This window comes from Dromiciops gliroides, chromosome 4 (genome assembly GCF_019393635.1).
Source record: "Dromiciops gliroides isolate mDroGli1 chromosome 4, mDroGli1.pri, whole genome shotgun sequence".
NCBI lineage: Eukaryota > Metazoa > Chordata > Mammalia > Microbiotheria > Microbiotheriidae > Dromiciops > Dromiciops gliroides.
Window position 1 is genome coordinate 484,399,891 of NC_057864.1, and position 16,310 is coordinate 484,416,200.

Below are 16,310 nucleotides of genomic sequence, written 5' to 3' on the forward strand. Positions count from 1 at the left end.
CAGTGATTTTAGCCAGTTTCCCCCCCAAACTGGGGGGGGGCAGATTTGAACCCACGTTTAGAATTTTAAAATACGAGAGAGAGAGAGAGAGAGAGAGAGAGAGAGATGGAGATGGGGGGGGGGCTAGAGCTCTATCTACTGTGCCTCTTAGCTGTCCCACAATTATTATTAACTTCTGCCAATTTCTCAAAGTTGATAAAGTACATAAAGTCTGAAGAAGGACAATGAAGAGATGAACCTGAATTGATTGGAAGTTCACATTAGGAAATAAAAATGGGCAATACGTTAGATAAGCAGAGGGACATCAGATTTTGGGAGAGTCTTGAAAACAGGCCCAAAGGGCCCCTGAAGTACAGAGAAACAAAGAACCCCTCCTGCTCCATGAGCAGAGGGCAACACAATGAAAGCAGCACTTCCTCAGACAGACTGTGCTCTGGGGACCAAGGTGAGAAGAGGTGTGACAGAGAGGACAGCTTGGGGTCCAACTGTCACAAGAATCCTTGAGATCCCCAGGGAAAGATAGAGTTTCAACAGTCATCAGTAAAGTACTACGCTGAGCCCTGCTTGGTGGTGGTGGCTGACTTCAGAGATGAAAATTTAACAATCAGCTCTCACAAACCAGTTCAAGCTAGCTGGGGCACAGCCCTGCATGAAGTAATGAGGGCCTGAACTGAGGTGACGTCAGCCAGAATGGAAAGGAGCAACTGTCTCCGTAACATGTAAAATATTATCAGCAGCATCTACAACAAGGCTTGAAGGTTTGCCAAGCACTTTACAACCATCTCTCATCTGCTCCTCAAAAGGACTCTGGCAGGCAGTTGGGATTATTATCTCCATTTGACAGACAAGAGAACTAAGATTAAGGGGGCATAAAGTGACTGGCCCAGGGTCTTCCACCACCACGTGTCAGGCTGGCTGGATTAGAGCTTGAGTCTTTGAGACGCCTAAACCCAGAGCTCTATTCTCCACACCTACATACATGGGGCACCTTCATCCAATCTCTTCATAAGGCAAGTAAAAGTAACGTAGAAACAGTTCCCTGGTCCTGCAACTAGAAGCAAGGGAAACTAAGTTGCCAGCTCCTATATTAGATAAAAGTGTTTATTTACTATTAAAGTTTTCCTTTACTGAAATACTCATAAACCATTTTGATTTCAACAATTAGCAACATAGTTTAGATTTTTGTCCTTCTGTCTTTTAAACTTCATATAACTGAGAGATATTTAAACACTGCATAGCAATGGCTATTCATGAAAGAGATTTGAGTCTCAGTGATGTTATTGTCATCTGTTATTTAGACATTTTGTTGTGAGCCACATTTTCCCATTCTCGTTTGTTGGAAGATTGAGGACTGCAAGGCCTTGCCATCTGCCCTGCTGCTTCATCCTTAGAGTTTCTAAGCCTTTCCATTTGCTGAGTTCTTTCAGACAACTTGATATCTTCTCCAATTAAAGTGAAAACTCCGTGAGACCAAGGACTATACCATTTTTTGTGTCCCTAGCACTTAGAACAGTGCTTGGTACACAGTATGTGTGGTACACAGTATGTGTTTAATAAATGTTTTTTCATTCACTCATTCACCCATTTCTCAAAATGGTGGTCCAAGAATTCACAGAAATGTTTACGTGCCCTTGAACATACCACTTCATTTCTCTATACCTCAGTTTCTTCATCTCTAAAACAAAGGGGTTGGACTAATGACCTTCATGTCCCCTTCTAAGTCTGACAATGTATGAATCTATGAAAAAGAATGCCACCCTCTTATCCCTGATGGAGTTTCTTAAAATCATTAAACTGACACACACTTTGGGGGGGGGGGCAGGTATTCCAAATATCTACATGCTTTAATTTAAGGCAAAGTAATGTTCCCTGAGCATGGCCCTGACTCTCACTGTACCTTAGACCACTTGGCACCACCAAGGACTTGGCCTGAATAGGTGCATGGTAAAGAAGTTTATTTTCTTTTTCTTTTTCTTTAAAGTGAGGCAATTGGGGTTAAGTGACTTGCCCAGGGTCACACAGCTAGTAAATGTTAAGTGTCTGAGGCTGGATTTGAACTCAGGTCCTCCTGACTCCAGGGCTGGTGCTCTATCCACTATGCCAGCTAGCTGCCCCAAGAAGTTTATTTTCAATACACTCTGAAAATGGGAACCATGAACTGATTGAGTGACAAGGCCTCTTCTTTTCAAAAAAAAAGATCATCTGCATCCTTTGTAGGGTCCAGAGGGAAATGCCAACCAACATGCACATTCAAATAGCTAAGAGGAACAAGAGCTGCCCCTTCTGCCCTCTTCAATATAAGTTGTACTTAGAATCCAAACAAGCCAAGTCCTCTGGCTGTTCAATAAACAATGAAGCCTCCCCCCACAACCCCCCCCCAGTGGTAGGCCCCCAGATCCCCTAAGCACCAGCTTCACTGCACACACAGGATCACCTACCCCACTGCAAAGTGGCTGTGCTCCTCCCAGGCCACAATTCTGCAGACAAAGAGTGTCCGGGCATAGTCACTGGGCCTCGTCACAAAGTCCACAGGGCAGTCAGCGAGGGGCACATAAACCCTAGGGACTCGGTGATCGGAGGGTGAAAACAAGGCACATTTCCTGAACAGCTCACTGTTCTTATCGGCCAAGAGCTTGATAAACCCAGTGGCTGCCCGGGAATGCTTCTTCTCCAAGATATAAACCACCTGAAACGATTGAAGAAAACACCAAAAACACAGCTGGAGTTAACTTTGCATCACACCAGGAGAAGTGAGGGGGGTGAGAGGGTGGGACCAGAAGAGAGTTTCTGGGACCAGTTCCTCTGCCCAAAGTGAACGAATGACCCCAAAGACTGGTATTTGGTAATTCTATGTTCCTTCAGAATCCCCATTTAAGCACAAAAAAATCCACATTACATGGAACTGTCCTCATAAGTTTTGGGAGCCAGGAGCCCAGCACACAATGATGGGATGTGAGCTGAGTTACAGCCCCCCTCAAAGTGCCCTCTCAGGTTTTCAGGCTTCCTTGCAGTCACTGCCAACAATGACATCTTCTGCCATTTTGACTTGCTTTCCTCAATAAGTGCATCTTCTTCTTTTTCTTAAAACCACAACATGCTTCCTGTTGCGTAAGATAGAAGAGAAAACCACATTCCCTGAGACCCAGAGGCAGCCGGGCAGAAACAGCAATCAATCAGCAAGCATGGATCTAAGTGCTAGGGAGACATGCAAGCAAAGCCAGACCCTGCTCTCAAGGAGCTTGCATTCAAATGGGGATCGGGCTGGCGAGCACGCCATGGGATGCACACCAGGACAAACTTCCTGTTCTCCTTCACTGACATCACAAGGAAAGTACAGAAAACGGGAAGCCAATGAGGAGGTGGCTCCGTGGGCTCAAGCCTGCACCCCCTACAGCCCAGACCCCCAGAGGAAACCGACAGCCTGGGACAGAAGGACAAGAGAGAGCACTCCTGCCCAGAGGAGGACGGCTTGTTACCTTTGCAGATCTTTGCAGCAAGTTGTCTGGGCAAAGTCTTGGGTCTTGGCACTTGGGGAGGTTTCCCTGGGCTGCACTCTGTGTATCAACATTCTCATTTCCTAAATGACCAGAATACATCAATGAGTCAAGGATTCCCAGTGTCCAATCAAGCTATACCTCAGTATATAATTCTTAAAGATTCCAGAAATCAGGGAGATGAAGGAATTTCCCCAAGGTTACAGAAGCATTAAAGCCTAAAAGCAGAATTTGATTCCAGGTCTTCATCCTTTATTACCAGGAAACATTTTCCACTCATAATAACAATAGAATTCTTTTGACACATTACACAGAAAGAATCATGGCCTCTTAAGATTTTACTCAATTCTCTGTCCCAGGAAGGCATGGCGTATGTCATTGCCATCCTTTCTGCATCTTCCCTCTTCCCACACAGGGCCTGGATAGGGTACTACTAGAAGTTACTCAGTTTTACAAAGTATATCCTCTGGGCTGCCCCAAGAAGGAGAAAGGGGCGAGAGAGAAAGTTCCACTGTCCCCAGGGACACCCTCCTCCCCTGCCTTCCCTTCATCTCCCAGAGTCCACCGTTTGCACCAACTGGATGAGGGGAGTCAGCAACTCTATTCCTAAGCACTGTGGTCACACCTATTGGTACAGCCTCAGCATCCCGGGGCCTGGCCATCTCTTCCACCCCCTGAGCCCTCAGAATTTTGCGGTTTTCTGGCCACTTGCAGCTGAACCTTATAAATGACACTGTCTCTCCCTGTTAGAATGCAAGCTTCTTGAGATCAGGGATGGCTTTCCCTTCGGTATTCGAATCCACAAGCACCTAGGCCAACATCTGGCATACAGCCAGAGCTAAATAAACGAACTGTCTGTCAGTTGGTTATGAAATGCTTTCCTCACGATGCCCCGGTGCAGTGGGGAATTCAAAAACTGTAATTCCCATGTGACACAAGCGAACTGAGGTTCTAAGAGGCCAGATGACTCAAGCACAACTTAAGTGATGCACCCAGACATGTAATGAATAGTAAGCAAATGAATGACATAAAAGTACTTTAGAGCTAAAAGGACCTTGTAGGTCATATCTCATCTAACCTCTTTATTTCGCAGATGAAGGACATGAGGTCCAGAAGAAGGTACTTCTGCAAGATGAGTCTTATATTGGTCTGAATTTTCGCCCTGAAAGCCAGGCTTCAGCCCAGTGTGCTTTGCCCATTTCACATTACTCATTTGCTAAGTGTCACACGGCAACTCAGAGGACGACACAAGCTGAATTAAGCTAAATCACTTGCATGTCAAAATGCATAAGAATGAGATGTTATTTAATACTGCCCTAGGTTCCAATGAAGAAAAGAGATAGGTTAATTTATTGTGCACATCTGCTGAAATACAACAAAATCAAAATAAACTCTAACTTGTAAAAGGCCCAGCCATAATAAACAAAATGGTGGAAAATGGATTATATTTATTAAATTTTTAAAAACCAACCCTGAAGTTCCTGGCTTTTCATAGTTACATTATATAAAGAGTAAAGTACTTAAATTCCTTTAATGTTTAATTTCCTTTTAAAAAAACACTTATAAAATGCACATTCACCCAAGAAAGTGAAACCACATCTCTCCAGTAAAGACACATGTAGGCGTTGTACCAGGAGTATTAAAAATCCTCATGAAAAAGTAGCAAGCTAAACATTTTTCAACATTCAATATTTTATATTTTTGTTTGTTATTCTGGCTCCCCCAGCCCCCAACCTCCCAATCCTGGCCTTAACCAAACAAACTGGAGTTTCCAGGTGCAGAAGCAAATGCATGTGGGCTAAGCCCCCAAAGCCAACAACTGGGGGGTGGCTTGTACTCATTATCATTTTAAATGACGTGGGCCAAAATAAATAAATCGATCCTCTCTGGGGCTGGCCCCTTCTTAGTGAAGGCTCAGCTGAAAGCCAACTTCTACCAGTTCTGGGCGTACTCTGGAAATACTGACAGGGTCTGAACTGAAGGGGACTGAAGAATGATCAACTGTTTGTTTTTCCATCTATGTTGAAATCATCTACCTACCAGCGCGTCCACTTAGAGTAGAGTTCTCATTGTTCTGCAGAAACAAAGTTTTCCAAAGTCTCTGTCCCACCCCCCCCTACCCCCCAGCCATAAGTTAAAAAGGAAAACCGTCAAGCAAAGTTCTCTTCTCATTTTCAGCTCCAGTCTAGGTTTCTAAGTCCTTTGTTCCCCACAAAGAATCTGGGAAGAGTATTTCCAAGGGTCCGAGATAACGGCCCACACAAGCTGCCTGTCTCTTCTCTAAGATTCCTCCCTCCAAATGGAATCCTCAGTACATCTCAAATAGAAGAGGAGAAATTAAGGCAGTGCCTTTACTACCACCACCACCACCACCACCACCACCACCACTCTTCCTCCTATATCATCCTGCCTCTCAATAGGGCTATCACAGCATCTACCTCTTAGGGTTGTGGGGAAGATCAAATGAGAGAATATTTGTAAAGCTCTCTGCACAATGCCTGCCACAAAGGAGACAATATATAAACGTTAACTAGCATCAGCAGCATCATTGTTATTACACTGGGAAAGGTGAACAATACTCCTGGTAATTTTCAAGATCAAAGATCATCTGCTTTAGATGATTTCTTCCTCTATGTCCTGGCCCTGCCACCACCCCAAAACAGACCCACATTACACCATCCCCAACAAGTAGACATGCATTAGAAGGATGTGCTTTCTCCAGAGAGGAGAAAAACACTACCTCCTAAGCCTGTTCATTACACTTGTGGATAACCCTAATTGTGAAAAAGTCTTTCCTTAATTTAAACTAAGGGGCAGGTAGGTGGTGCATTTGACAGAGTGCCAGGCCTAGGATCAGGAAGATTCATCTCCCTGAGTTCAAATCCAGCCTCAGGCACTTACTAGCTGTGTGACTCCAGGCACGTCACTCTACCCTGTTTGCTTCCGTTTCCTCATGTGTCAAATGAGCTGGAGAAGGAAACGGCAAACCTCTCCAGTATCTCTGCCAAGAAAACCCCCAATGGGGTCACAGAGGCGGACATGACTGAAATGACTCGACAATAACAACCAAACTAAATCTGCTGCTCTATTCCTTCCACCCACTACTCCTAGTTCTGTACTTTGGGGCAAATTAGAACGTCCAACAGCAATATGGCAGCCCTGCAAACTGTCATTTCTTCCCTTCCAAAGTCTTCTTTTCTATGTTAAACATATGCGGTTCTTCCAACTGACCCTCAAATGGCAGCCTCCAGTCATCTCACCATTCTGTCCCCCCTCTAGTTCAAAGGTATCAGTAGAAGAGAAGGTCTTTGAGGACAGGGTGTACTTGGTTTCTGCTGCTGTATCCATGGCACATGGCAATACTAACCCAATAACTACCCGCTGGCTGAAGGAAGAAATGCCCTTTCTTACCCAGCTGACGCCCAACCCTAGAAAACAGCACTTCAGACGCGGTCTGCTCAGGGCTACTTCTGCTTGCACTGGGGCTTCACAGGAATCTGCTAATTGTCCATTAAGGGCAGCCGACAAAAGGCACAATTATTTTTAAAAAACTAATCTGTCCCTCACAACTTAAAGTGGGGGGAAAAGGCTAACAATAAAGCCCTCACTCCATAGGTTCACACAGTTCAGCAAAATAAATCCCACATTGGCCATGTGAAAAAACACACCTCTTAGGGCAAAGCTTCTTTTTTTGTGTGGTGGGGAGGGGTGGGGTGAGGCCATGAGGGTTAAGTGACTTGCCCAGGGTCACACAGCTAGTAAGTGTCAAGTGTCAGAGGCCAGATTTGAACTAGGTCCTTCTGAATCCAGGGCTGGTGCTTTATCCACTGTGCCACCTAGCTGCGCACCACCCCCCCACCCCCGCCAAGCTTCTTAAACTGTGGGTTGCGACCCCATGGGGTTGTGTAACTGAATGTGGGGAGGGGGAGAATAGCAAAAAAATTGGCAGTAAATGTTTGATTTCTATACCTATTTTATATACCCGGGGCTGTGGAAAACTTTCTTGACTGAAAAGGGATTTTGAGTGGAAACAGTTTAAGAAGCCCTGTCTTAATGCATTTTCAATTCTTCACCTCCCTGACAGGAAGTGATCAGCATGTTTCAGCTGCATTCCTCTGACCTTTGTGTCGATCAGGATTATGGTTTTTCAAGGTGCTTTTCTCTACAACTCTCACTGTACAATTGTTCTCCTAGTTCTGTCTGCTTCACTCTGAATAAGTTCACCAGGGACTCCCCATTTCCTCTGACACAGTCCAGTTCATCATTTCTTACAGCACGATAATATTCCATTATTTTCACATACCATCATTTGTTTAGCCATTCCCCAGCATAACACCCCCTTAATCTCCAACTTGAGGTTAACACGAAAATAGCTACTCAGAATATTTTGGGTACATATGGGTCTTTTCCCTCTTTCTTTGATCTCTCTGGGGAGAGGCAGTAGGGTAACAGACTATGTAGTGGTATACAGTTCGGTCAAAAGGTATGCAGTTTGGTCCCTTTGGGGGCAGAATTCCAAATCATATAATCATATACCAACAGGGATAGGTGGATTAAAATAAATTAATGAAGCTAAACTCATAAGCCCAGATCAGTGACTAGCAGGTGGTTTGCCCTGAGGATTTTTTAAGTTTTATGGATATGTTTTGTTTTTACATTACAAACATTTTCAAATGACTCCCACTTGCTGAGAGGTCTCTTGTAACAAAGTAAAACAGTTAAGTAAAACTAATAATACAGCGGCCTCATACAAAAGTGCCTGCAGCATTCCAGTCTATAGCACTGCCGCCTCTCTGGTTTTTTAAATGAACAGAAATGCATTTTCTATCCCTCCCCCACCAATGCCACTGAAAAGGACAAAAGACAAATTCCTTGTCACAAACATGCACAGCTGAGTTGGCCGTGGACAAAAATCTGCATTTCCTTCTGTGTCCCAAGTTCATCACCTCTGTCATGGAGGGCAAGCCGGGCTTGCTTGTTCTCGGTCCTCTGCAGTAACTGAGAGTCACTGCTTGGACCCGGTCTCTTACAGCTTTCAAAGCAATATGGTTTTACAATGTTGTTACTCTATAAATTGCTCTCCCACTTCTGCTCATTTCATTTGCCCTAAGTTTATAGAAGTCTTCGAAATTGTTTCTTTTTATACTATCGATGTCACAGGATACACTGCTCTAGGGTTGCTAACTTTACTCTGCATCAATTCAGAGAGCTCTTTCCATAGCTTTTTGAAAAGATTTCTTTCCATTCTCAGAGCACAGTCATCTCCATCACATTCATAAACCACAACTCACTCGGCCATTCTCCAGTGGATGGGCAACCCCTTAGTTTCCAGTGTTGTTTTTTTACCACCACCAAAAAAGATCCCCTAAAGGCCCTTTTCTTATTTCTTTGATCTTTTGGGAGATAGGCCCAGCCCTGGTATAATGAATGGGGTCAGAGGGCATGCACTGTTCAGTAATGTTTTGTGTATAATTACACATTGCTTTCCAGAATGGTTGTACCCATACACACACACACACACACACACACACACACACACACACACACACACACACACACACACACACACACACACACACACACACGGTCCACCAATAGTGAGTGCATCACTGTGACTGTTTTCCCATAGTCCCGCTACCATTTACCATTTGTTTTTGTCATCTTTGCCACTCTGATGGTTATGAAGTGAAAGCTCTGAACTGCTATAATTTGCATTTCTCTAATCAGTAGTGATTTGCTCTTTTTGATTTGATTTACACAAGCATTTTTTAATATGGCTACAGAGAGCCTGAGGTTCTTCCCTTGAGAATTGCCTATTTATATCATCAGACCACTTGTCAATTGGGAAATGGCTCTTATTCTTATTAATCTGAATCTGTACCCTAAATACCTTAGACATTAACCTTTTATCAGAGAAACTTGCTGCAAAGATTTTTTTCCCCACAATTGTTTCCCCTTTATTTTTAGCTTCATTAGATTTGATTGGGCAAAACCTTTTTAATTTTGTAAAATCAAAATTAGACATTTTATCTCCTGTGATCCTCTCAATTTTTTGTCTGCTTATGAACTTTTCTCCTATCCATAGATGTCAGAGGTAATTTTTCCATGTTTTTCTGATTTGTTTATGAGGTGACCTTTTATATCTAGGTCATGTCTCCATTTGGAGCTTATCTTGGTGAAGTGTTGGTATAAAGCTAATTTTTTCCATGTTGCTGTCCAATTTCTCCAGCATTTTTTTTGTCAAATTGTGAGTTCTTATCCCAGGAGCTGGAGTCTTTGGATTTACAGAATTCTAGCATACAAGTTATATTTGCTTCTGTATGCTGCATTCCCCTGCCTGGTCTTTTTATTTTTAACCAGTACCAAGTTGCTTCGATATTTACTACTTTGTGGTCTATAGTAGTCTGACATCCAGTGCAGAAAGGCACTCTATCCATATTTATTCTCAGTATTTCTTGTGAGATTCTCGACCTTTGTTTCTGCTATATGAATTTCATTACTATTTTTCTAGTTCTATAAAGTAATCCTTTGCCTGTTCAATTGGCAAGGTATTGAATACGTAAATTAATTTTGGCATTATTATCATTTTTTATTATATTAACTTGTCTTACTTTTGAGCAATTGGTAACTTTCCAATGATTTAGATCTGTCTCCTATAACATGGCCCAGCTAGGTGGCGCCACAATGCATATAGAGCACCGGGCCCTGGAGTCAGGAAGAATGATCTTCTTGAGTTCAAATCCAGCCTCAGACACTTCCCAGCTGTGTGACCCTGGGTAAGTTGCTTTACCCCGTTTGCCCCAGTTTCCTCATCAGTAAAATGAGATGGAGAAAGAAATGGCAAAACCACTGCAGTATCTCTACCAAGAAAACCCCAAATGGGGTCACGAAGAGTCAGCCACGGCTAAAAACAACTCAACAACAAAATTTCTATAAACAGTTGTGTTGTGTGTATTATATGTGTTCATGCATGTGTATCTTGGAAGGAAGACTGCCAGGTACTTTATATATTCCACAGTCATTTTCTTTTTTTTTTTTTTTAAGTGAGGCAATTGGGGTTAAGTGACTTGCCCAGGGTCACACAGCTAGTAAGTGATAAGTGTCTGAGGCCAGATTTGAACTCAGGTACTCCTGACTCCAGGGCCGGTGCTCTATCCACTGCGCCACCTAGCTGCCCCCCACAGTCATTTTCAAAGGAATTTCTCTTTCTAGCTCTTCCTATTGAGTTTTATCAGAATTTAATAGAAATGATAATGATTTATGTGGATTTTATAGCCTGCAAGTTCGTTGAAGTTATAGTTTCATTTTTAGTTTTTTAGGGTTCTTTAGGTACCCCATCATGTCATCTAAAAAAGTGATTATTCTTTACTTGTGGTCATTCCCTCAGTTTCCTTTTCTTGTCCCATTGCTACTGCCAACATTTCTAATACTATGTCAAACAGAAGTGGTGATAAATGATATCTTCTTTTGCCCCTGATTTATTGGAAACAATTTATCTCTGTTACAAGAGTAGCACTTGATTTTAAATATATACCATTTTATCACTTTATGGAAAAAGTCCTTTGTTCCTATGCATTCTGGTGTTTTGACAGAAATGAGTATTATATTTTGTCAAAAGCTATTTTCTGCATCTACCTGTAATCATATGATTTCTGTTGATTTTGGTTTTAATATGGCTAATTTTAAGCTTATCATTTTCTTAATATTAAACCAACCTTGTATTCCTACTATAAATCCAATCCAGTTATCAAGTATAATCTTTGGCTAGGGTATTTTAGCCTCTTTGTTAGTGTTGTTGTTTTGGTGGGGGTTTGGGGGTTTTTTTTGGTTTGGTTTGGTTTTTGGTGCAGGACAATGAGGGTTAAGTGACTTGCCCAGGGTCACACAGCTATTACGTGTCAAGTGTCTGAAGCCGAATTTGAACTCAGGTCTTCCTGAATCCAGAATCAGTGCTTTATCCACTTTGCCACCTAGCTGCCTCCTTTTGTTAGTGTTATTTAAAATTTTCATATCTATGATCATTAGGGATATTGATGTACAGTTTTCACTTTATTTTGATTTTTCCTGGTTTATGTATCAAGCTCATATCTGTGTGAGAAGGAACTTGGTAGGATCTCTCTCGCTGTCTCTCTGTCTCTGTCACTTTCTCTCTGTCTCTCTCTCTCTGCTATTGTTGTAAACAATTTATGTAATGCTGCAATTAATTGTTCTTTGAATGTCTGATAGAATGCACTTGTGAATCCATCTGGTCCTGCAGTTCTTTCTCTCAAAGTTAATTTGTAGCTTGTTTATTTTTTTTCCTCCGAGAATTAGCCAGAAGAGATATGAGCAAGAATGACAGTGCACTGAGCATCTCGCTTCCCAAATGTCTGAAGGTCCAGGGGAATACTGCAGTAAATTGAAGCGTGTGGGCTGGGGGTGCCAATGACAAGTACCAGCTAAGTGAGCACCAGCTGGAAGCTGGCCTTCCAAAAAAAAAATGGAAAGGTCGGGGAAGGGCTTGTCTCTGCACCATGCTGCCAGGGAGAATGAAGTCTTCACTGGGAGGGGGTGGGAAAAAAGCAAAGAAACATGGAAGAAATCCTTCAAAGAGCAAAGAAAGCAGAAAAAGGCCCTGCAGATGCAGAGAGTCCTAACCAGTAGCAACAGGCTGCAGGTTCATATAATAGGATGTAGAAAAGAAAAAAGAATTACTGAGTATTTGGATCCATGTGACAGAGAGGAGGCAGAGAAGGGGGAGGAACACGGGCAGTATCGCAGTCAAGCCTGAGCCAGAAGGGGCTTTCACGTCATAATCTCATTTGATCCTCAAAACAACTCTAGGAAGGCTATTTCACAGAGGAGGAGTTAAGTGACTTGTCCAGGGTCACACAGCCAGAGTGAGTGTGTGAGGCTAGATTCAAATTCAGGTCTTCTTCACAACAAGCCCAGTAGTCAATATCCACTGTGCCAGTCCAGCCCCATGCCTGTGAAACCAACTGTACCCTCTGAGAAGAACCAGCATGGGTTCAGAGCTGCCAGAGGAATGCTGTGATCTTGTCCAGCTCTGACCCCTCTTGAATGCCCCCGGTTCAGCCACCTTCTCCCTCTTCCTCGATGTCCTCAGAGAACCGAAGGCCTCAGACGGCTCCCCAAGCCTGCCGGTTTCTGCTGCAGACACTGCCACACTGCTCTTCACACCAGCTCACCGGCTCAGAATCAGGACAATATTCAAGGAAGAAGGATCTTCTGGTTAGAGGGAAGGGGAGCTTAGAGGTGGTCTGGTTCAACCCCTTCCCTGGCCAGATGAAGGACTGAGACCCTCACTCTCCCCACTCCATTGGGTGTCCCGTCTTCCCAGAACATCTGGGGCATGTACCCTTTCCCTCCACTCCTGGGAATGAGGCGCACTTCAGATATGGCATGTGGCCATTCACTTACGTAAAGTATCATTCTCTGATAAAAGGCAACGCTACTTAAAGCAACATACTACACTCTTTGTCACTACATGTAACAATGTTTTTCTTGAACAAGGTCAGCGGATGGGACAGCAAACGCACTGGGTCAGAAGGGAGGAGGAGTCAGGGTCCCACCAAGGCATGGAAAGAGAGCTGGCCGGTCTCTCTCCCTCTCTTGGGCCACACACTCGTCCTTTACTGAGCTAACATCTCTGCGGCTCTCGTGAGAGTGGGTGTGAGAAGGAGGTCCCTGCTCTAGCATCTGGCTGCTCCGCCTCCTGCTGCTCCTTTGTATTATTATGAGATAGAATTATTAACGACTTCTCATGATTCCGTCCCTGGTTAGCATCTCTCATTTTCACTCAGCACTCTCTGCTCCAGCTCTGCCCCCAACCCAGGAAGGGCTCAACTTATATGGTGTTTGCTAAGTTCAAAAGTAAAAGCCCAACAAATGAAAGAGGAAAGAATGGATCAGAACCACCAGGAACGATGGCTGTCTTGCCCACATCAGACCTGTCACTGGGAGACTAATAAGGACACATGTGGCTGGTTTGGTCTGGGTTGTTTTGTTTTGGTTTTAAAGTGAGGCGATTGGGGTTAAGCGACTTGCCCAGGGTCACACAGCTAGTAAGTGTTAAGTGTCTGAGGCCGGATTTGAACTCAGGTACTCCTGACTCCAGGGCAGGTGCTCTATCTACTGCGCTACCTAGCTGCCCCAGTCTGGTTTGGTCTTAAAGAAAAGGAAAAAGGGTGAATTTCAATAGGAACAAGAGAACAGTTGAGACACCTGGTGATGGGGGAAAGATCCCCAAGAGTTCAAGTCCTGGAGGAAGCAGGGAATAATTGAATAGGCATAGCAAGAGAAATGGAGGCCATGGGGACCAGAGGATGAAATACTGGGACTGCAGGAGATGATGACAGTCTATACCAACGAAGTATGCCAGGGATCCTGCTGCTAGGCCTGTCAGCACAGGAACTTGGAGTCTCTGTGGACAATTCTCGAAGGATGTGGAGAAATGAGTAACAAACCACCAGCAGAGCAGACTCGGCTACCAAAAGAATTTAAAAAAAAAAAAGATTACATCAATGCCTTCCGGGATATGAAAGTATTACAAAAGGTAGAAGAGAACAGAAAAGAACAAGGCGTAGTCAAACACAAGGGCCTCCTTCTGGCTTACAAAAGGTCCTAGGCAAGAAAATCCAGCACCCAAAAAGACTGAACAGGGAAGCGTGGTGGGATGCCCTCAGTCAGAAGGCCCAGTACGGAGTCCTGACTCCTTCCCATGAATGCAACAGGGAAAAACTGTCTTAGACATAAGTACAGCAATTAAAAATACATGTATGTGGAGGCCATAGTGCGCCACGAGTTGGATCTGAGTAGAAAGAGCTCTGGACTTTGAGTCAGAAAAGCTGGATTCATGAGCCAATGAGAACATCACTTCATTACTCTAAGAGAGTTTTACCACCTGGATAAAGGTGCTCTATAACTGCAAGGTCTAATCAAGAAACCTTTGCCTACCCAAACTGAACAAAACAAACTCGGGGTTGGGCAACTGAATTACACAATGGCCACTTCTTCAGTTTTAACACCATGGCCTGCTCAGACAATCCACTTGCTCTCCCTTAGGCTCTTTCATAGAGGGACAGAGGGGATAGAGGGGACCGTGCTGTCGCCTTGGTGGCCGTGCACTCCAAAAGCAAATGAAAGCAGCCAGTGCATGGTGGAGAACTCGCCTGCTGCTGAGCACAAAAGGGAAGAGCGAGGGGGATGCAGCCTCCTCCGAGCCAACCCATTTTTCATTTCTATCGCTGTGATTTGAAACGAACCGGGCAGAAAAGTGATAATTACAAGAAGTAGGAGACATGAAAAACAGCATAAGAGGAGGAAGAAACTGATGTTTACAGATTGCATCTCTTCAGGGACCCAATGGATCCCCCAGGAAGCCAAATGCTGCCCCCTTTCCAAAGGAGTCTGGATAGGAAATAGCTTCTCATTAATAAGGAAATGAGCTCTCCATGCAAATCAAGCGACTGCTGGATCTCTCCAGCCAGGCTGTCTGAGCAGAGATGAATCACTGCTGCTTCTGCCAAACTAGAGGTCCTAGGAATCTTGTAATTGGTTCCTCCCATAAGGCCTTGGTGTAATATGCCTCAAGTTATCAAACAGGTAAGAGGCTGGGTCAGTCTTAATACCCATAACATGTGCTGTAAATATAACTCCAAAACCAGAACTAAGGCTGAGGAAAAGTAATCCTGTTGGCTGGTTCCATGACACACCTGGGCCCTCTCTAGGTGAAGGCAACAACGTCCTCAACAAATCATCACCTCAATACTACAGGGGCTCCTCCCCCCCCCATCAGCTGTGACCTTGCCCCGTCCTTTACTGGAAAAATTTGGGCCATCGCCCCAGAGCTCCCTCTTCTCCCCTCACGTCCACCTCCCATCACCCAGATGCCACTCTCTCACACGTGGAGGTGGCCCTTCTTCTTACCAAAGCAAGTCCCTCCACATGCCCAGATGGCATTTCCTCCAACAGAAGCACCTGTGCTCCCCATTAATCCTCCATCACTCCCTAGCTCCTGACTGCTTCCCTACTGCCCACAAACATGACCATGTCTCTCCATCCTCAAAAAGCCCTCACTGGATCTGCCCTTCCCTGACCACTGTCACCCTGCATCTTTCCTCCCTTCTGCTCCTTCCACAATTGATGCCTCCCTCCCCTTGCTCTCCTCCCGGTCTCTTCAGAGCTCTCTGCCATCTGGCTCCTGAGCTTATCATTCGACTGAAATGGCTTGCGACGATTTAACTGCCAAATCTAAAGGCCTCAGCTCAAACACCATCTCGTTTCTCTGCAGCGTTTGACAGCTGACCGGTGGGTCAATGAGCATCTGTTACGAGCTTACAGGCCATGCCGGGCACTTGACTAAACTATGGGGATACAGAGAATGGTAAAAGACAGTTCCTGCCCATGAGGAGCTCATAGTCTAATGGAAGAAAACAAGCAAACAAGATACAGACAGGACAGAGCAGAAAGAATCAGCAGATGGAAGTCCAATCAGAGGGCATTAGAAAGGTTTCCTGTAGAAAGAAGTTGGGGAGGCCCTCAGGTGGAGGTGAGGAGGGAGGGAGAACATTCAAGGCAGAGGGCCCAGGAAATGCCGGCAGGTGGGAGGCGGAGGGTCTTGTGCAAGGAGCAGCCGGGAGGCCGGAGAACATGAAGGAAGAAAGGAGATCAGAAAGGTTTAGGAGGGTGGCGTGGCAGGTAATGAAAGGCTGTGAATGCCAAACAGAGCACCAGAGGTGACAGAGCCACTGGAATTGAATGAGCGGCAGGGCTGCAGGTGAGACCTGCACGTAGAGACGGGCAGAGTAAGGGAGA

The 16,310-nt window shown here is 44.5% G+C and overlaps 1 protein-coding gene across 3 annotated transcripts in view; it reads right to left on the reverse strand.

The window, feature by feature from the left end:
* DIS3L2 (DIS3 like 3'-5' exoribonuclease 2) overlaps positions 1-16,310 on the reverse strand; it is a 334,795-nt gene that overhangs the window by 198,293 nt on the left and 120,192 nt on the right. For all 3 annotated transcript variants that reach the window (XM_043963981.1, XM_043963979.1, XM_043963980.1), the window contains 2 exons: positions 3,477-3,577; positions 2,439-2,686 (listed from right to left, as the gene is read on the reverse strand). In XM_043963981.1, coding sequence (XP_043819916.1) covers positions 2,439-2,686; positions 3,477-3,577 — 349 coding nt within the window. The remainder of the gene's footprint in view (positions 1-2,438; positions 2,687-3,476; positions 3,578-16,310) is intronic.